The 22,114-nt window shown below is 48.4% G+C and overlaps 1 protein-coding gene across 48 annotated transcripts in view; it reads right to left on the bottom strand.

The window, feature by feature from the left end:
* The window catches only part of LOC119435128 (ankyrin-3), a 402,712-nt gene that overhangs the window by 278,179 nt on the left and 102,419 nt on the right, over window positions 1-22,114 (bottom strand). For 12 of the 48 annotated variants that reach the window (XM_049672335.1, XM_049672326.1, XM_049672426.1 and 9 more), the window contains exon 1: window positions 12,156-13,068. The exons of 3 other annotated variants lie outside the window; for them this stretch is intronic. In XM_049672335.1, coding sequence (XP_049528292.1) covers window positions 12,156-12,326 — 171 coding nt within the window. In that variant the 5' untranslated portion in view covers window positions 12,327-13,068. Of the gene's footprint in view, window positions 1-7,451; window positions 7,601-12,155; window positions 13,084-22,114 lie in introns of those variants that run through there. 33 more of the 48 variants (XM_049672441.1, XM_049672406.1, XM_049672415.1 and 30 more) reach the window with 15 other exon arrangements.

Here is a 22,114-nt window from a genome sequence, read left to right as displayed (position 1 = left end):
AAGGGGGGCAAAACGCCGGGGCCCAGCTGCTGCGGGTTGCACTTATGTGTGTGCACGTTCCGTGTAGCCGGGCGAAGCCGGCGAGTCGTGGGCCGCGCGGCGATCGATGACAAAGAAGAGGAGCGCGCGCTTCTCTTGTGCAGCCTAGGGCACAGATTCAATGGCAGCCCCCCTGCGAGCGCTACAGGGCGAACTAGTACCTACGTATGCCCCCCCACCCTCATGAAAGCCACGCCCAGTGCAGCAGAGCGCCCCTGGAGGCGAAAGGCGTGTGTGACCGCCGCTGCCGGTCGGATTAGGGAACGAGACAGCCGCCCTTGCATTATATATACATAACGGTACCGGACGGGGCCGTGAATGCTAGAGAGCCAAAGGCGAAAATCACGAATTTTTCAAGAAATACCGAACGGCCGTTTTCTTGAGAGGCACGCGCTCACTCTTCGCAGATACACGGGGATGTTACGCAAGAGGAATACGGGCGCTTCAAATGTGAGAGGCCGAGAGCCCTAACTAATGCCGACAACTGCACGACGTACTTCCCGGCCGCGAATGCGTGCCCTTAGTAAGTTATTGTTTATTATAGACTCTTTTTCTGTAGAATATCATGTCACGACATGCCACGTACAATAACAACAACATATGTCAAAGCATTCACAGTGACTCGACGCACACAGAAGTGTATAGACAGCACGTTATAAGTTCCATCCGGAAAGTAATTTTTAAGCCAAATCCTGTATAGGAGGATATTTTGATCATCGATATTTTTTAGGTCCCTGGCTGCGGGTCTTCATCGTGCGCTACGTAATGTATGAGCGGCCTCAAAGAGAGGAAAGTCTTGAGAACCAAGTTGGACGTCGTGTTGTTGACTGCGCTATACGCGGATACATCCGTTATACTGCGCCGTCCGAAAGCATCATAAACTATAGGCAAGGACGACGCAAGTACACAGCTATACGGGTACGCACATAGCGGGGCTTGCCACTGGCCCGCTTTCCGCTGTTATACGGCCCCATAACATGGTCACCGCCGCTGGAACATGAACACAGGCGTCCTCCCCGCGAGAGTATAGGTGCTGCATTATTACAAGCGCTCGCAGAAAGAAGAAACGAACCAAAGCGCAATAACAGCAGCTCACGCACGACAGTACAGTTTTCGGAAACTTTTTCCCTATATTTTCGATTTTTTTTTTATGTTAGCACAGCGATACGTACGAGGTAATGCATTTTTGCGATTTATTTTCAGCAGAGGCGCGATGACCCGCTGCCAGCTGGAGATATACTTTACGGCAAAGGGTCAGTGAAGCTGAGTCCAAGAACTTGCGAAAAGGCCTCAGCATACACGGCGTGATAATTTTTAAGTTTTGTGGCATTTTTAAAGATCACCTGTTGCAGATAACATACTTGTCGTTGAGCTGGATTATTCAGAAAGGGACATTTCTTGCACGAGCGATCGAAACACATATTGAACGAATGAAAAAAAATATATTTTTAAATCACTAATAAACTTCTTAATGAATTACTTCCCCGCACATATTGCAATTTACGAATTGTAGCCGGTGAGTTTGCAAGGCGTATCCACTTGGAATGCATTTCCAGAATGACACCAGTTTGGAGATATGCGCCATCAAACTAACCGTAAAAATGCACTGTTGTTCCACTTACTTTTTTTAAATTATTATATGGTTTTTAGGAGATGTTGGCGCCTTTAATTGGCGCCGGCTACTCCTTTTCACATAGAGGTATGAAAAAAAAGAAAGAAAGAAAGAATGAACCTACACGCATTAAAATTAAATGTCAACTCCAAATCACAATAACACAAAGTCCAGTCACATAAGTGCACTAATACCACTTACTTTATTTAACAAGACGCTCTTTTATGCATTGAAGCACAAAAGTAACTGGGACGCCCTCGTATATTGTCCCACACTTTGGGAAATAATATATCGTAACTGGTGACATCCTGGAGATTCATATCAAGCGGATGCGTATCGTCTTGCAATCTCACCAGCTACAATTCGTAAATTGCAATATGTGCCATAATTAATTAATTAATTAAATAATTTTTGTCAGTTAGTTTAATATGTGATTTGATTTCTCGTGCTAGTAATGCCCTACTCTTCTAATAATCCAGCTCAAGGGCAAGAATTGTGCTATCTGCCACAGGGATGTTAAAAATTTCATAAAACTTAAGAATGATCGCCCCGTATAGTATATCGGCACTGCCACTCACTAGTGCTGCACGCACGAAAAATACTAGAATATATATATATATATATATATATATATATATATATATATATGCTTTTTTCTTTTTTTTTCGTCTTCTTCTTTCCTTTTTTTTTTTTTTTTTTGGTATCTTCGCATAAGCGACAGCTTTATTAAAAGAGACAGAAAGAAAGAACTTCACAGGAAACACAAGAAGGGAAAAGGAGCGCTCTCTGCGAGCCTCTTTTCTTCCTTGATATTGTCGTTTGTGGGCTGCTTGTTCCTCAGAAGTACTTCGCGAATTTCTCGCATCCGCGTGGTGGTCTGTGTAGTGTGAATAATACGCGCTTGCGGTCAGACGTGGTGCCCCTTCGGCGGTGATCGCCGTTACAGCTGTACATATGCAGCTATATGCGCCACTATATACTGTATCATCATCATCAGCCTATATTTTCTGTCCACTGCAGGACGAAGGTCTTGCGCTAGCTGATTCCAACTTGCGCCTGCAAATTTCCAAACTTCGATCACCCCACCCTGTATATTGTATACGTATACCTATATAAGTACGTAGCCGTAATTGTAAGCTGTAACACGGCGACCGTCTTTTATATGAAATAGATTTGCTGCATCCGCTGAGGATACAATGAAGTTTCACTATCTTTTGAAGTAGCGAGCTACTATGTAGGCTTTTGTTCCCTCCAGGCACCACACATACCCGTGTCATAAGCCGCTGCAGCATATAGTAAACGCCATTAGACGCAAGGAACAAATGAACTCGCCGTATCTATGTCGAACAAAGCGAAACACGTTTCTTTTGTTGGCTGCAAATGGAACTATGGTTCTACACGGGCGCTGCCATGAAACAAGCGATGATGTTCTCAATTAAGACGGCGCAACGTTGCGAAACGGTACGCTAAAAGTGTTCCTTTTTCACATTTGTAACAGGCCGGAGGCCGTATTGTCGATCGATCACTCTCGGATACATTAATTTCAATTCGCACTAGATTGGCTAAGCCAGCGGAAATTGGTTCAGAAGGATGGAAAGTCGAGCACGTTGGTATACGCGTTCATGGTTGCAACAGCGCGATTAAATACATCGGACTAAGAAAAAAAAAAAAAAAAGGATAGGGCGGGGGGGGGGGGGGGGGGGGGTTGTAGTCAGCGCCATGTGGTATCACCTTCTTTTCTTAGTCCTTGTTTTTAGTCGCGCTGTTGCAACCATCAGCGGAAGTGGAAGCGACGAATGAAGTGTCACACATCCTGTCAGCGTTTTTCTTACGCTGTACAGTTACATTACGCTGAATGCACTGACAGGATGCTACTCACTTGGGAAACACTACCAAACGGTACAACCTTCCTGAGCATTCTAGCCACACCTTCGAGTAAACTTATTTTGTTCGCATTAAGTTTTCGGCGAAGGCATTCGCGACATCTTGACTCAACTAAGACTCGATATCCGAGAGCGATTCATGCAGGGACAAAGCACAAGAAAGCAGGGATGACGACTCGTCCTAACGTTCTAATTAGGTATGTGCGAATATTCAAAACTTTAGAATACCGAATCGAATATTGCCCTACTGTTCAATTCGGTCTTCAAATCGAATAGCCACTATATTCGTAAACGAATACTTTTCGAACACTTTTCCAATATTTTCGTACCACCAACTGTGCGTGATCAAGCATACAATTGGAGCAAAAAGTGCGACAAATTTAATCCGGGCGGCCTTAATATAGACATAAAATACCAAAAGTTACCTAGAGGAGCACGCTACTTCGCTCTGGGAGAGACTTTTACGGGTAAACCGCCATTATTCGCACTCACCAACGAGACCTGTACATGAGAATAAATTGCTTGTTTGTTTCTCATGCACCAGTTGTGCTTTCAAAAAACAACGCTTCATAACATGCGATGTAATGACAGAAACTTGCGAACGTTATGAATATATTAGGATATAACGATCGTTTTATATTAATGGTGAGAACGACTGTTCACTATTCGAAAATTATTCGATTCGATTCGCTCCTGGCACCGTTCGATTCGTATTCGATTCTGTCTCAAAAGTTACTATTCGCACGCCTCTAGTTCTGGTGCAGTCCACATGGGTCTATGAGAGACGCATAGTGCAGGGAGGCACCGGATTAGCTTTGATCAGCTGGAGTTATTTAACATGCACCTAAGGCGGGGTACACGAGCATTTCTGCCCCCCCCCCCCCCCCTTCCTCCGAATGGGGCCGCTGCAGCCGGGAACTCGAACCCGCGACCTCGTGCTCTACAGCCGAACGCCATGTAGCCACTCAGCCATCGTGGCACAGCGTAGAAAGAACAGGACATGTCGCTTCTCACAAACACGGACCTTTTTCTTTCTCTTGCCTTAACATGCCTTTTTTTTTTCTTTTCTTTTCTTACTGCGGCTACTTGTTATAAGCGTGTTATGAATTCGAAGTCAATGGGTGCGCACCAAAATAAAATGGCATTCGAGTTGCGAGAAGCGTCATATGTCTGCCCTGAAAGGGGCATTGTAACTGAGGAGTCCGGAATTGCTTACAAACTGGGAATGCGAATACACATGAATCGTTTCATCGGAGTCCCTATAACTCCCAGCGACATAACTTTAAAAATGCATCGGTATAAATAATCAACCAGCAAGTTGGTGTTGTTGTGCTCTAAAGTGCATCTTGGAAGCTCCAACTCCTCAGCCAATGACCTGGTAAGGGTATCGTACAATAGACATTGAAGGCAGAGAAAAACACACACGGTCCATCCACAATTCCTGAAGCTCACCGGTTAATCTTTCTTTCAGGAATTCTGCTTTGCAGCTTCAGCGACGGAAACGTTTACATGACTATTTATGACGTTCTCCGCGACGCAATACACAAGCCAAATTATACTCATGGAAGCCTTCGTTATATAATAGTCCTCACAATTGTTAAATTTTCTTGAAGTTCTTAAAACACCTGCAACAATTTTTTAGAGCCTCGCTTTCAACTATGCGCCCTTTTCCTTTATTATTCAAGTTCATGTTTCGATTGATAAGTTCAATTATTCTTAGTCATAAAATCGTTGTTAGAAGCCCTTGCTTCTGGGCCAGTCCCTCGCGTATATAGGGGGTGATGTACCACTGCTTGGGAACAGGAGCAAGAAATTCAGCGCGCCACAGCAGCGTCGCATTTTCAAAAATCCTAGACCTGCTCTGAAACGCAAAAAAGGATTGCGAATTGGGCGAGTGGGAAGACATTCATGGTGATCAGCGCACAGAAATTGCCTTGCGTCGGGGCCTAGTTTCCAAATTAGAATATAAAAAGAATTGGAACTATTTAAATATTTAATTTCTGATTTATTTAGGCAGCTAGTTAATGTAATTGTTGGCTTTTAATGATTATTTCATCCAACTCTGCCCTCCACACGCACACCGTTGGATATCGTGACCGCGACAGGCAAGGCCGCCCTACATATCCCACAAGGTTGCGAAGTTTCGGCGAGACGGACAAAGCGCGTGTACCGAGCGGCTTACTGCCGGTCACGAAATTATCGATGAGCCTGGTGGCGCCTGCGCCCCGCGTCACTTTGTCCGCCGCCGCCCATGGAGGTCACGGCCAACTCGACGTGCCATGAAGCGGCGTGACCAGCAGCGAGAAGAAGCCGCCAGCGTCGCTACAGGTGCATTGCGGAAGCGTCGCCATGTTGGTGCGCAGCGTGCAAAAAAAAAAAAAAAAAAAAAGGGGGGGGGGGGTGCGCCCTTTTTGGATTACAGCAGCACTGAGGTTAACGCAATGACATAACGGTGATTAAGTCAACTTCTTGCAGTATTGAACAAAGGCAATGAATTACTTTGACTCGATATTTTCAGAAAAAGTCTCAGTGACAGCATTTTTTTTTTCTTTTCATAATCACCTTTCTCCTGCTCCACTCGCAAGGGGGAAAAAATGAAAAAGAGGGAACGTGAACGTTTGGCAAAGAAAAAAAGTTTCCGTGTGTCTAAACCGAGGCGCAGTTCCTCTTGCTACATGCACACTGACACCCCTACAGGACGTGAATGAATTACATTTTAATACTTATTACGCCCGAAATGAAGGGTTATTTAAAGATGACTTCTTTCCGACTTTATTTGTAACGTGAGGCCGAACTACGTGCAATGGAACCTAACAATGATGTAATTACTAACATGTTATAATACATTTAATTAAAATCTTGCTTTTCCTGTCGTGTGTGCGTTTTTTGGCTCGTGGTACTCGACACGAGGCGTTGCGAGGAATTCTCGGCCCCTTTCGTCCTGCATGATGGAGAGCGTCGCGCTCAAAGAACCGTGGGCGAAGGCGAACAGCGGAAGTGTATGGGCGACTATGCAGTACTTAGGCAACACTTTTGCTATCCACACAACGTGCCAGCACACACACACACACACACACACACACACACACACACACACACACACACACACACACACACACACACACACATATATATATATATATATATATATATATATATATATATATATATATATATATATATACTACAACAGCGACAACGTCACGGTCGTCATGGTTATGCAATCGCGACCACCACACACTGCCTGACGCCTGTTAGAAATCATCTCACACAATATCGGCAAGCGGTATTCGGTACTCGTATTATTCATTGCTGCACCGAACGTCTCGGACATGTTTTAAGTAAACCACAGATCAATATCGCGCACCTATTTCCACATTTTTCATGCAATCGTTGCGATATTCGTACCTTTTATTACCATGAGTGCCGGGAAGAATAAGAGTGTAGCGGCGCAAGCACAAATGCCTCCAGGGATAAGCCACGCCGATGCCTACAAATCTTTTAATAAGCTTTTTTTCCGGCTGCCTATTCAGTCGTAGCGACTCGTCGACGCTGAAGATTACGACGGGGGCGCAGCGCGGACCAGTGGCATCAGGGGCGGATTAAAAGGAGCGGGCATTCGGGTGACCCATCAGTACACGATAGACAAAAGGTATTAACTCCAGTATTAGATTCGCCAGTGGCTGACAGATAAACCGAGGCCTCTGCCCAGCCAGTCGCATCCCTATACATTATCCTTTCGGCGATAGCGCGTGCGAACCGGGCTCACCTGGCGTCACACAAAAGTAATTTGCACAGCGCGCGCTCTGCCGGTTCGGAGATGCGCGAATCGTGCACACCGCAGATAAGGCGCACGAGCGCCGCTGCATTCAGCCCGCTACAGAGCCACACACAGGTGCTGGAGGCCGTGCGGTTACCCAGAATGATTCGGAGGCCAGGGGCGAAGGCTGGCGGCGTGGGCGTAGGCTCCGCCACAGGGCCCGGGGCCCCCATCGGGGCTTGGCCTTCGCTTTGGCCGGGGTCACAGCCAGGCTTCCGATGTCCAGCGCCCGCTGCCTGGGGACCAGCTAAGCGGCGCCCGCTGCTCCTCGCCGCCGCGGACTCTGCGGCGTCGACGCAGCTGCGGCAGCGCGCGCGCGCACTCCATGTATGCCACCCGGAAATTTCGAGGTCGCTCGGCCTGCTCCAGCTGTTCCGTCTGTGACAACGCGTCGACGATGCTTGCATCGCGGCTACAACGAATAGCAACGGTGTACATGTGCGGTTCCAACGCGTTGCGGCTGTCGATGCAATGTCTGCAGGCGCGCGAGACGCCGCCATTGCGGACCACACACATCGCGTGTACTCCCGAATGACGCCTGGTGGACGCTACGATGCACAAACGACTGCGAAGGCTGGCTCGAAACGCCTTGTCTGTCTCGATGTTTACGTGCAGCCAGCCTTAAGGATAATACAGGAGCGGGTGAACGAGGGAGAGAGAGCACGCGCTTCGCTGAAGCGAATGATGAGGAAACAAGGGACTGCGCTCTTTCACTTAGTACGACTGGATGCGGTGTTTGAAGCCTCCATAGAGAAACTTTTTTTAGCCTCCTTGCAATAACAATCTCCAGCATCGGTAGCAGCGAGGACTACAAATATTCGGTATATAACATCGGCTGGCATATCCAGTTGCCCAGCTTGCTGCCAGCTGGAAAGGTTGAGTTGGTCAACAAACAATCAACACTTTGGTATATGCGCCGGCCATTCCTCCTGATTTTTCCAGACAGCCTCGAGGTCAAGGGGCCACCAAATCAAGAGGAATGTCTATCTGTGCCTAAGGGTCGAACAGACATTAAACGTGTTGCTAATTTTCTTTATATATTATAATACTAATATATATATATATATAATGAACAAGAGGAAAGGAAACGGGGGGCCCGATTTTTATTAGTCAAATTATAAGAAGCCAACAACACACATATACATGTGTGTGTGTGTGTGTGTGTGTGCGTGTGTGTGTATGTGTGTGTGCGTGTGTGTGTGTGTGTGTGTGGTGTGTGTGTGTGTGTGTGTGTGTGTGTGTGTGTGTGTGTGTGTGTGTGTGTGCGTGTGGTGTGTGTGTGTGTGTGTGTGTGTGTGTGTGTGTGTGTCTTTCAGATGTCACAGAACGCAATTTCTACGGAAAAGAAATTCATCAGACTGCGCTAGCCCGAGTCAATGACTGCGCCAAGCATATTTCTATTTAAAAAAAATGAAGTCAAATGTTTCCACCTTTTGCAGCGACTGCTGTTTTGTCTCACTGGCAAGACAGCGCACGCGCGAAACAAGGCAATCGTTGAGATATGTGCACGCCAAGGAATAGGACCGTGGGTAACAACAGAAAACAGGTATGGTCACTCATTGTTCCGACGCACGGTAAACGCTGGACCGGCCTCGCTGCCTACCCTGTGCAGACACGCTCAGTATCCATAGTGCCAACAAGACCACGAGTGCTGGGATAGTAGTAGTATGTGGTTATTGGGGGGAAATGAAGATATAAGTGCAGTGCCGTAACTGTCTCTCTCTAGGAGGACTCCTCAACAGCCCTGCACGGGGGAAGGGGAGGAGGGGTATGAAAGAGATGATAGAGACAAGGGGTGAGGTAGGAAGACGACGGCCGGCAGCAGGAGAGAGAAAATACCGCGTCCCCTTTGAGCGACCGCGCCCAGTGTTAGCGAGTGCTGCCAGAAGACATAGCGACGTAAGTGTACGCATGCCGCGACGAGCGTGTCGACGCCGACGCTTCTTTGCCACGTTTGATCGGAAAAGAGAAAAAGGCGTTCGCGACTCATCAGGCTCATCAGCTTAATGTGGTTGCCCAACAGATGAGCGGCGGGTCGGCAGGCAACCAGCAGAAAGCGCTTGCGAAAAACCGACCGCCCAAGCATGACTGGCGCCGGCATATACAGTGCCGAGCTGGAGTAATTGCCTAACTGCCTCCGCCAGCTTGACACCGCTTTCAATGCAGCTCGCGAGAACTTTTGCCAGACCGGATGCACGCCCGGCGTAGTGCACGAAGCACGTGGGCGCGCCCCGGTGTCCTGATTTTGTATAGCAAGCGCCGCACTCTCCTCGACGGGGACTGTGCGTTTCCGTGCATTATCAATTTTTTCTTATTGCCCTCTCATTCACGAAACTAGTGTAGCAGAAAGAAAATGCGCCCGCGTTTTGGGAATTTGGTTCACCAATTAACGAGTGCATTCTCGTCAAATTTACAACTGGCGCCAAGAAAAAATATATATACTAGCGTAAGAACAAACCACAGTTATCGCTTTGTTGATTGTAGAGTGATTTTGACAGTGACCACCGACAACAAAAGTTTTTGGAGAACGGAAGTGGCGAAAAAAAAAAAAAAGTTGAATTTCCTCGCGATTTCTCCACTCTCAGCCAGCGCATAGCTTCCCGGCTGAGTGGAGTAGAAATTATGGGTGGATACATCTCCGTACCTCATGGTTAGAAATGTGGTAGTCGTACGGAGTCTACCATCTACACAAAGTATCCACCGAACTTTTCGATTCACGAGCTGCAGCGAAATTTCTTCTCCTTTATTCCCCTGCCATCTCATTCCATGCTCCGAAAACTTTTGCCGTTGGATGTACTACATAGCTGGGCGGTGTCGATGAACAAAGGTGGCAGCTGTGTCTGTATGACAAAGGGCGTTGGGTACACGGGGGAAGACAAGGCGAACTTTCTCCTTCCATTGGCTGCAAGACGCTGAACGAGACACGCCCTGCCGTTGAAGTAATTGCACTGGCCGCATCAAAGTTCAACGAAGCGCGCGTGCTTTTCGTCAGCGTCGCGTCGGACGAACTCGCAGCAGGTTTTCCGCGCAGCAAAACACGAATGAACCGTTCCGACAAGCGTAGATCGTGTATGAAAAATGTATGTACTACAACGAAAGAGCACGCGAGCGCCACTGGCTCTCCCTGCGCCGATGATGCTCTATAAAGGCGGAAGCCGCAGGGGCGTGGCACTCTGCGAGTGTCTCGACGGAAAGAGCGTCCTTGTAGCGACCTTGGCCGCACTTTGCGGGAAATCGCGAGAGCGCAGCACCATGCGGTGGGCGCCGGACCGTGACCGCATCGTTTTCAGGTCTGTTCCGCGTGCGGAGAGTGAACAGCTGCTGCTGCTGCATCCATAAAGTCCGCCATTCAGGAAACGGCAACGCCGGCCTCGCGCGCTCTCCTGCCGAGCCGCGGCGCCCGCGGTGCTGTTAAGCAGCTGGTGCCGTGCTGCGGCGTTGCGTATTGCAATCCCGGCGTTGGCTGCGCTCAGCCCGGCTACAATAACGTCAAGGTTCACGGGAAGCCCCGTTCCGGCGTTTGCGCCCGCTAAACAAGAGCGTTCGGCGCTGTACGCGGCGTATGTCGATCAAAATGCTATCGCTCAGCGGCGCGTCGTTTCCTTTCTGCAAATGTACGCACAAAAAGGGCGTCAGCAGCATGCCTGGTTCGTATACCGAGTTCCTTTTGTATCGCCAAAAACATCGCAGCGCACAGCAGAATCTCGGGGCTGGCAGCGGCCGAAATCGAAATGTTATTTCTTCGCATAACAAATTCTATAGTGATGGTCACCCCTTCGGCTATCGTGATTTCGCAGCGCGCGGGTGTTGTCCCGTCACGACGAGTTCACGCAAAAAAAAAGAAAAAAAAAAACAGCGCCCAAATTCGCAAAGCAGTTCGTACGTACACTAGGGCGGTTCGTATGAAAAGATGCCGGCAAATTATGATTGCGAATCTACTGTTAGCGACGGCGGCCGGCCACTGGCAAACCGTGTAACGGACGAAATGTTTTGCCAATTTCGGCTATGTGGATGCAGACGACACCTGTTCCAGCTCTCCCTGCGATGCACGGTTTCAGTGAGACCTCACATGCATATCTATGTGCTCGTACAGTTTACACAACGTCGTATACAGCCATATAGTTGTCGATTTGAGCGTCTGCACGGTACACTTGATCTGCGTCGAAAGCTTTCGCGTTTCCGTTCGCATGAACGGTAACAATTAATGTTCACCTGTCAGGAGAAACACTTGGAATTGGAAAGTTGTGATGCACGCTTGATTTTCACGCTGTCCCATTTTTGCCTTCAATATCGGTCCTATACTTTCCTGACGTGAGAAATTAACAGGTCGATTGCTAGCTGGCTTCAATTACGCATTTCTCATTTTTTCCCTTTTTCTGTGTTGTATACTCGGCTTTCACTTCGTTATGACGTACACCGCGAAAGCGAAGAAGTGAAGAAAGCGATAATGTGCTTTTGCGCGCTGCCGCTTTCTTTCAAAACAAGCTCCGGTATTGAAAAACGCAGTGAATATAGTAGCAAAATGCGATAAAATCAACCCAATAAAGAACGATTAGTTTGGTAAATGAGGCTATCTTTACTTTGCTTTTCTGCGCTAAGAAAAAACAAAATATCGCGTTGGAATCAGTATGCATGAGACTGCAAAGGCAAGTCTTTCAGTTTACAGAGAAAATAATCAATACCTCTGAATAATATGACTGACTGTTTGTTTTGTCGGAAAGTATATGTGCAGGTCGAAGCGTGCTGTGACTGTGTGTAACATTAGAGGCGGCAGAACATTGCCCAAAACAGCAGCGCTTACCGCGGAGGGCATCATCTGGCTCAGTATGGAGCGGAACAGCAGGAGTGCCAGCCAGCGGAGGAACAAGTAGAGCGACGGGTCACACTGGTCGCCGTGCGATGCGAGTAGCCGAATGAGGCAGCCGATCCAAGTTTCGCGGCTCGGGCGAATCGCCGGCTCCCCGGGGCCCATTCAACGAGAGCAGTGCCGGTACAGCCGTTCCTCCATATCGCCTCTCGTTTATGCACGCCGCACGGGCCAAGTGTTTGACGATACTTCGGTAGACACGTATGGAACGCACGTAACGGACCAACTTGGTCACACACTCAGCGCTTGCACTTGAACGCCCTCAGTATCGGGCGCGTACCGTAGCAGAGCTATGCAGCGATCCTCCTATATTAACGCCGGCGAGCAGAGCAGCAAAATACCCCGAGCAGTGCACCCGGCGGAGTCGTAGCAGAAAGCGTAAAAATCGCACCGCGCCTAACCTGTTATGCAGATTCCATTCAGCTAACCGCACAGCCTTCTTTCTTTGTCTTTCTTGCCTTCCACCACGTCGCGGCTATATACACTCGGAGTCGCTCTTACTTGTTTGCAGTCCTTCAGAGGGGGTACGTTCTTCGGCAACGCCGCGAATGATAAGCGTCGCTGTTACGCTGCACCGTGACGACGGAGGGCGAAGCGTCGAGAGCTCTCCGCCGAGGCACAGATACGCTCGTAATCGGGTCAGAGCAAAACAGCGCGTGCTGTGCAGAGAGGCCGTGGTTAAGGATCCCGTTGGTCCGGGAACGGTGTCCTCATCCCGATGAGGTGCGACCGCCAGAGGAGGCTCCCGCCGGGCGCATACGCGGTCAGTGACATGCGGGCGCCCATCACGCCGGCACCGCGGCACTTGTGACGGGGGGAAGGGCGCCCCGTCGACGCCTGCACAGCTGCGGTGACAAGTCGAGGCAGCGCCTTGTGCGCTCGTCGCGAACGACTTGGAGGGATCGTTGACTATTGTCCCCCTGGCTGCCCTTGACAGACGTCTGACAGCCGCTTGGGACGCGTACCTGAGCAGGTTGCGACGATAATTGGTTCTTCGACGAAGAAGATAGCTACAAACAGAAGCACACGCGCGTGTAGTCAAAACAGACCTATCGCCTCATTGCCTCCCTGCGATGCTGCCACAGAATCGAGTTGACCAAGCGCGCCAGGAAGCGCGGCCGTGCTGCTCCGCCCGCGCTCATCACGTATACGAACATAGGCCGGAGCTAACCATATATATATACGCAAACAGGATAGTTACGCTAACACACCCGATCTGGCACCCCGTGCCACATGCACCAACTCTGTCTGTGTAAGGCATTCTCAGGCGCTTGGTGTTGCAATATCCTCTGCATGCAATCGTCTGGTCTTTCAAGCACGTTCGCAAGCGACTTGAAAAGTATATACGAGCAGTACACGCGCGGGAATAACAACACGCAAGCCCTCACGCGCGCGCGCGCAGTCACACACACACACACACACACACACACACACACACACACACACACACACACACACACACACACACACACACACACACACACACACACACACACACACACACACACACACACACACACACACACACACACACACACACACACACACACACACACACACACACACACACACACACACACACACACACACGTTGACGATAAGGCTGCTCGACCACGCATCACTGTCGCGCAACCACTATGAGCACTTAATAAGTGTATATCGTATGAATTGCACCGCATTAGTCCTTTTTTCTGGTCTCTCCACTATGACACAGTCTTCGAAAGTGAAGCGAGACCAAATATTAGGTGACGTGCGGAGTACAAGAGGCGTCCCCGGCCGCGACCTACCTGCCAAAGGGACTTGGGCCTGCTGGGGGCCCGGGGCGCCGTAGAGACGCCCGCGTCGTCGGTCTTCTCGACGGCCATCGCTACTCGCACAGGCACTCGGTCCCGATGGTGCAGCGGCCGGCCGCAGAGCACCGGCTACCTGCCAAGCGGGCCGCGCGCTTCGTCTTTCAGTGCTTTCGATAACGCAACTTCTCGCTGACTTCGGCACATGATATAGGCGTCACACGTTTCATTTTCTTGTTTTTCTCTCTTCGTCGGGCGTTCTGGAATTGTTCTCTGAACTTGTCTACCTATACAGTCAGTCGTACGTGCATAGATGTCCCTGCTAACCTCCTCATCCCTTTATCGTATCGAACAAGAACAGCAAATGCCTTGGCGTCGATTTTCCTGTTCCACCTCTGTTTTACGCTGCTTTGTGAATGAATTGCTGTGAAATAGTGTCTCGTAATGGAGTAAAAAAATTTTTTTAATGTGTACACTAGAATTAACGGTGTAGCAGTTGTATTTCGGTAGAGAATAACCACTGTCCTTGCATAAAAAAACTTCACTGCACACCGCCGTTCCACAGTGGCCGGCGAAGCGAAGTGAAATGGTGTGCCCAGCTTTTTCTAGTTTTTCTTTTGTGTTTCCTTTCGTTTTTGAGTCTTAAACAACAAAGTTATTTGAGACTAGAAGAAAATCAGAGATGAATTGAATTTTACTCAAGGAATAAAACATGTAATGTACTAGCCAGAAATCTCGGTCCATATTCACCAAACTTTAGCCAATGACAAAGCACTCTTATAGAGAGAATATTTACAATTACGGGCACTGTATTCCTAACATGAGGCTAGTTAATTCTGAAAAAAAGAAAGAAAGAAAGAAAAAACAGCACCATATTACGGGACGTTACACGGAGGAGCCCACTGACAGCGCGTATGCCTGCATACATCGTCCCGCCTTCTAGGGCTTTTTTTTTTTTTTTCTATTATCATGAACCAGATATCCCACCAGTCAATCCTCTACAGTTTATATGCCTTCAGGAGGTAAGATAACTAATTATGCAAATTTAATGCTTCTCATTTTCTTCTCCTAAACCATTCTACAAGTTGCTCGCTCAAACGAAAAACTATTAAGTATTGTTTATCGTGTTCATTGCAACTTTTTGTTTTGATCCACGTGAGAAAAAAAATGCATCTAGAACTATGATGTGCCTCTCGCGACAACGTCGAAACAAGGCCGCAATCGAAATAGTCTTGTCCTTTGTTTCCTTTTATTTTTTTCTAAGTTGGGATTATAGATCAAAGGAAACTGTGAATGCGTATATGTAATCTAGCTACTGGTACTCTGCTGTTTTCGTTCTACCATGTAGTGTAAGCGTTGCAACAGCTTGGCCGTGAGTGGCCGAGAATATGTACATAACACTTGGTACAGAAAACTACATTACACTCCACTCTTTCCTAGAGGAGTGTCAACATTGATGACAGATATGTACGCAAAAACAGGATACGAAACCAGAAGGTAAATTTTCACGTATTTTTATTCTCAGAAATACAAGGCCCTTTAAGTGTGATACTATAGCTGCAGTTTGTAAGCTTCGAAGTAAAATGGCGAACAATCTCATTGACTGCTGCAGCGTACACCCAATGATAACGGATCGACAAGACAGAAAGCAAGCAAGACGACGAAAATGTGTCGTCTTGCCTTCTTTCTTTCAAGTCCGTAATCTTAGGGTGTAAGCTACAGTAATATTGCACCAACTGGCTCAGGGGAAATCCCCGCCGAGTTTATAAATGACGCACAAAACACGAAGCTACTCGTATAGTCCTAAAAGGGGAATTCTTTCCCTGTATGCGCTGTCACCGTGACATCGCCCCTACAGGCGACAGCTTAAGATTGCAACGAGAGACCAAGGAAAAGAAGAGTGTGACGCCTATTTCAGATCTAGTTCATTTGAGACCATCATGGAAATTAATAGTCGTAATGAGAGGTGGCTGAAATAACGGCCTCGCGAGCATTCGTATCGCTACATGCATCAGCGAATTTAAGGGGACTAAGTTACTGTTTGAAAAGAAAACAGAAAAGCGAGAGAAAGTGGAGTAACATTCAATTTTTGGAAATTCTTCGTTGGTCCGACAGGCATGCAGCGGCGGTTCAAATCACCGTGGGCTACCACTGCACGCGCGGGCGCTTTAAAGAACAGCTTTTTACTCAAAAAGAAGCTTTGAACCGTTAAATGTGTCCGCTCGTAAAATGACAGGCGAAGGGTGAAAACAAAAGGAAAGAAGCACGATGCTGGTTTAAGTACTCGCGCAACCACCCTGCGGTTATAGTGGAAATGAACGGACACGTACGCACCTCTCGACAGCCTCGGAAGGTTGCCTAGCTGTCGCCGCAGCGGGAGTCGTCAGCGGGACGGCTCCGCTCTCAGGGCATCGTACAGCGGCCGACGGCGCGGTACGAACGGAAAACGGGGGACTCTGCGCTTTTTAGCTAACTGCAGATCTGTCTCTCGCAAGGGACGCGGAACGGGACACGAGGCGCGTGGCTCGCTGTGAGTGGAAGGAGCAAGCAGCCTGACTCTTCGGCACGGGCCGTTGAAGAGCGAAAGGGGGGGTCAGCCGACGGAGCGCGTGTTCTTCCCCCCTTGGAGGAAGAAGAGGACGGGGGGTCGCAGCGTAGCGGCGGCCCGTCGGCGGCACTGAAGTACCGCCGCTGCTCCGTCTCCGGAGCCCAACACGACGCGTTGCCATGGTGACCATTCGCCAGACCGGCGCCCGTCGGGGCCGTGGGGAAGCGAAAGGGAGAGAGACAGCGCGCGCAGAGGCCACAAACTAAAGTTCGGGCATGGCTATGGTTCGGGAGAAGGACGCAGCGGCGGGACCCCGGCGCGCCATCTGCCCCGCACCGCCGTCGCTGGACCCCCCCGTCTCGCGATGGTGCGTGGGCCCCAGCAGCCGGCATCTTGAACGCCTCTCCGCTGCCACTGCGTGCCCGCAATAGCGCTCACTCGCCTCTGGCTGCGACCGTCGCGTCAGTCAGCTGTTCGAACAGCGCCCACTGAAACCAGTGATGCTAACGAACAAATTTAGTACGAGGTATCTGATGCATCTAAAGAAATCGAAAAGGTGACCCCCACGCACGCTTCACTGAAGTTGCAATTAACAATAAGATTATAGTATAACCAGATTCGAAGGACTCTGGTGTAACGTATTCAGCCGTAAGCGGCAACATTCATCCATGGAAGTGAACAACGTGGCATTTCTTTACGCTTACACCAAGCGTAAAGCAAGGATACATTTGGTTCTGCGCCTACTTCAGAGAGTCAGCAACGGCAGCAAGAACAACCACGACTAGGATTGTTTAAGATTTTGTTTTTCACCTATAGTATTATTACGACTTATTTCTGAAAGCTATAAACGCGAGTCTCTGCCCCACCTGCGCGTATGAAGTACGCTTCGCTCCGTCCAAACCCGGTCACAGCCACGCTCTCATAGTCATTGTCTCAGCCATCCTTGAAATCCTGAACGGCTATAACCAGCAGAATCACCACCACTGAGTCTGAAATATGCAAGGTGCCTAAACTATTATTCATATTCATGTTTACCAATGTCAGCATTTCTTCCCGCGCATATAATGCATACGTCTCCAGCCACAGGATTCAATTTGCGAGTTTGCAAAACGAGAGAGACAAAAAAAAAAAAAAAAATCGTAAGTAAGAGATTGCGCAATGGGCAGCAACGCCTGAAAACAAGACCCTCGCACCTACCTTAAGCAGCATCAGCTTGATGAAATGCGCGCGGGATAAACGCGGGACATTTTTGCCAGATATTTCGAGCTCTTCTTCCAGGGGCGCTCGGCGCACTAGCGACGCTCTGTCCATCGCGCGTGACAATTGCAATCTGCCGTTGCTCTATCGGCTGCATGTTGCTACCGTCGCGGGACCGCCGAGACCCGGGCCTGACCGCATTAAAACGAGCGATTCACAAGCAGGCCGCCAGCGCATCCCAATTTCCGACGCCCGACGGCGGGCCAGGGACGAAGGCTTTGAATGGCCTGCACCGTGACATGCATTGTTCTGCGCTCGAAACAATGACAGCGGAAAAACAAACATCAGTGCAGGCGCAAACAATTACGTACTCCAGTGCTTGTCAGGCGCCCGGCGTCCCGACAAAAATAGCACAAAAAATATCCTTTGCCCTGCGCGTGCTAGCCAAATGCAAGTGGCGGAACTCTGGCTCGAGGTTGGGCCCACTAATCTCCATCGGCAGCCGGACGACCTGACGTTAGATGCAGAGTGCAACAAATTGTACTGCTGCCCGTCATAGGCTAGCAGAGCAGTAATGAGCGGGGGTATCTCTCAAGTGTTTCTGTATCTATACTTGGGCCCCACGTGGCCAGAAAGCGCCACGCACACAGCGACCTCTGCGCGATCACCGGGAAGAAAGTGTTGCTCCCGCCATCATCTGCGCCTGTGATCACAAGATTATTAGAGAGCGTGAAAAGTTCGTAATGTTGTCAATGCGTCCAAAACTCAACTAATCTGTTTCCACAACCCTGTGAAGCAAGTTACGTACCTATCGTCCCCATTATATTCGCACACATCCCATTGCAATCCCTGTTCGTGTGACCCTGTGCAATACGCTCGTTCAATTAAATACCTTAGTGATTTTTCTTGTTTTCTTTCTTTTTAAGTGATTTATCCTGGAATTCTCATTTCGCACATATTTGTCAAAAACTTCACGCAGTGTCTTGTGTTTTGTATAATATTAAATTTGACATGCCATTGTCTGTACGAAAGCTTGTAGTATACATGCCTTACGCTGCAGTGTAATCCGGTATGGGATATCTACATATGGTCATGGCACTCAACATTGAGTAAACCGGGTCAATTCCGTCCTTCGTTGTATTCTGAAGAATGTTGCACATGATGTCTCCCTCAAATCTGATGTGTTCAAAACTTTGTCTTTAACTGATTTCAATTCTTTGCTGCTAGAAACTGTTGTCTTAAAGCATTTTTGGTTAAACCAGTATAAAATTCCTTATGCGCCTGTTCGTTGCCCGAGACCAAAGAATCCTTATGTTACACCCCACTGTAAGACGAGATACGGTCGAAGAGTCTGTAACTATTATGTCCCCACAATGCTTAATTTACTTCCCCAGTGCATACAAGACATGAAGACGAAATGTAGTCTCAGAAAGGCTCTTAGACACATTAATACGTGATCGGAAGCCTGTCATGTTTTCTTATTTTTCACTGTTGTCTACAAGCTAATAACGCGTGTTACTGATGGCTCTGTCGCTGTTTGCCAGGCACTGCCGTTCAAGCCCACTGCGGCTTTGGCAGGCCCGATTCTTGCATTGTATTATACTCCCGTCATCAATAAAGTATTATTATTATTATTATTATTATTATTATTATTATTATTATTATTATTATTATTATTATTATTATTATTATTATTAATGTGTTTAGTTGCAGACAGTGCAGAATGTGCCGTTTTGTTGCTGTTAATTCCCCCTTCCATTGTATTGGACTGTTTAATCATGTTTACGAAATGTGCTTTATTGCCGGAACGGTGTTTCATATCACTTCACGTTATAATCCTCTCATCACTGGGCAGCTTACTGCTTGTGGAGAAGCCGGCGGCCCCCACAATAGTTTCCAACCTTTCCAATTTCATCCGTGCAGATAAATCGCTCTCAATTACGGGACAGAAGGACTGCCTGCGTTGCCGGCCCTTCTCGATGCACGGCTTTCCCCGAGGATAAAAAGAGTTCACACATCAGCCACCGTTGTATCGCTAACCTCCAAAGAAAGGACTTCAACCCCAGAACGTCGGCAAGAGTGAGTACCACTCGTTACACAGTGACTAAGGGAGTAGCGCCGCTTCCTGGCCTATAGTAAGTCTCTCGCACGCTATCAACACGCATCTACCCCAACTCACATGCAAACTTACGCCCACTCTAACGCCAACGTATCAAGAATAAGTGAATGGGCACACACTTGAATCAATGTGCCGAAGCATGAGTGACGGCGACTACACGGATGCAACACGAATGTTCGAAGAAAAACGTTTCGTGACGGCCCACAGAGTAAACGAGTGACTAGCAATATAATACGTCTTTGCTACAAGCAATTAGAAAGTGCAGAACATCTACGTTTCAAGCCTTGCGCCGCAGCAAGAACAAATCTATCTCAACTAACCACATCTGCGAGCGATTAGGCAGAAAATGAACAATCAGATAGTGACCGCACCCAGGAACTTAACTGAGTCAGAAACGTGACAAGCCGCTGCTCCAAAGTATTCGCCAAATAAAGAACGAAGAGCAATACACACTGATCCTGATTCAATTCATAAGCGGAACGTTTGGATAGGCTTGGAATACATTTTAAGCCTCGATTTTAGAACAAGAACCATATACGCTGCTCGCGCCTTTTGGACAAAGCTTAAGTAGCTCCGAAAGCGCTTTTACATGCCCTCTGAAGCTGTGGCCAAAGCTTCGTGTCGTCCACCCAGTCAAAGTCTACGATATCTCCTGAAACAGAGCTTTCCTGCATGGGTCGCAACGGGCGTCATGTGCATGCATTGTAAACACGGAGGCAACGGATGCAGCTGAGACAAGCAATGGACGCGTCACCACGTGATCAAACATGGCGGCGCTCACGGGACCGCCACGAAAAGAGTCTATATAGAGAGAAAGTGATTGTGGAGAGGAAGAAGCGCCATTTACTGCAGCCTATTAGGGAGCCCGGCTCAGCACCCGTCGTCAACGCGAGGTGCCACTTTGCTAGGACATCCTATATCTCCCTCAACGCTCTCATCATTTTCCCGCCGTTGAATGTCTATAGGCAGCGCCACGCGGGGAAGCGGCCGATCACAACATCCCAGCGCCAACGTGGTCTGTGCAGCCAAGCTTAAAGTGCCCGTAAAGTGCTTAAAGTGGAATCGCTGCAGAGCTGTTGAAGCTACATAGCATACAGTTTGGACGTAAAAGCGGTTCATAAATGACCGGCACAGTGGCTCTTGCGACTGGCAACGTGTCGGTCGATCATAAATCCCGATCTCCACATTTCTCCACAGTCTATAGTTCGGTCATAGCTTCCCCTTCACACCTAGCGGCTAAGCGAACGTGCGGAAGACGACAGTGGATGAACGGATGGACGATTGCATCGCCCGTCCGTCCATCCACAGATGTATATAAATAAATAAATAAATAAATAAATAAATAAATAAATAAATAAATAAATAAATAAATATAGATAGATAGATAGATAGATAGATAGATAGATAGATAGATAGATAGATAGATAGATAGATAGATAGATAGATAGATAGATAGATAGATAGATAGATAGATAGATAGATAGATAGATAGATAGATTTGAAAGGGAACACCGAATTTTCGTTCAAAGCCGGTAATTTTCTTTGTGTATGCATGAGCGGGATTCTTCAACAGTTGAACAACATAATAAATAGCAGCGAGTGAGGTTTTGACTTGGCGGTTCTGACATATCATTGACAGTAATGAAATAAATTGGCGGCGCATCTCTTTTCGAGATGATTGGCGACGTTAATGTGATTAGCAATCCTTCTTATGATGGGTGTGTAATTGGTGATATGTTTTATATGTTATGATAATTATTATGATGGTTATTGTATCGGTACCGCGCCATCCATTAACTACGACACCTTATGGGCACATCAGCAGACACACGAAGTGGAAATCTCGCTGAAAACCACAATGCCGAATGATGCCACGACACAATATATCCCGTCGCAACAATTGCACCCCAGTTGAAACTCCGTGGCTACCCCATCCCCTACCCCTATACTATCCTGCATCAAGCGGCCGCGCTCGATCTCGTGTTAGGTAGGAGGAGTTGGTGTGCACCGCTCTAACGTGCGAACTGCTCCTGTGAATTCAACCAGTGATTGCCCGACGGACGCGACGTCTGTAGCAGAAGGGGAGCGGGAACACTGGGAGAAGGGCTGCGGCAGCCCCGGTCCGGCGAGGGCGCAGAAGCCAGCCGGCCATGCGCGCGCTGTATGCGCTCCGCGTCCGGCCGGCGGCCCGAACATCGCGTTCCGCGGCCGCATAAAGCATGCGCCGTTTTTAGGAGAC

The sequence above is a fragment of the Dermacentor silvarum genome, chromosome 1 (assembly GCF_013339745.2).
Source record: "Dermacentor silvarum isolate Dsil-2018 chromosome 1, BIME_Dsil_1.4, whole genome shotgun sequence".
Taxonomy (NCBI): domain Eukaryota; kingdom Metazoa; phylum Arthropoda; class Arachnida; order Ixodida; family Ixodidae; genus Dermacentor; species Dermacentor silvarum.
Note: the sequence above shows the minus strand (reverse complement) of the source record. Positions and strands in the feature narration are given on the sequence as shown.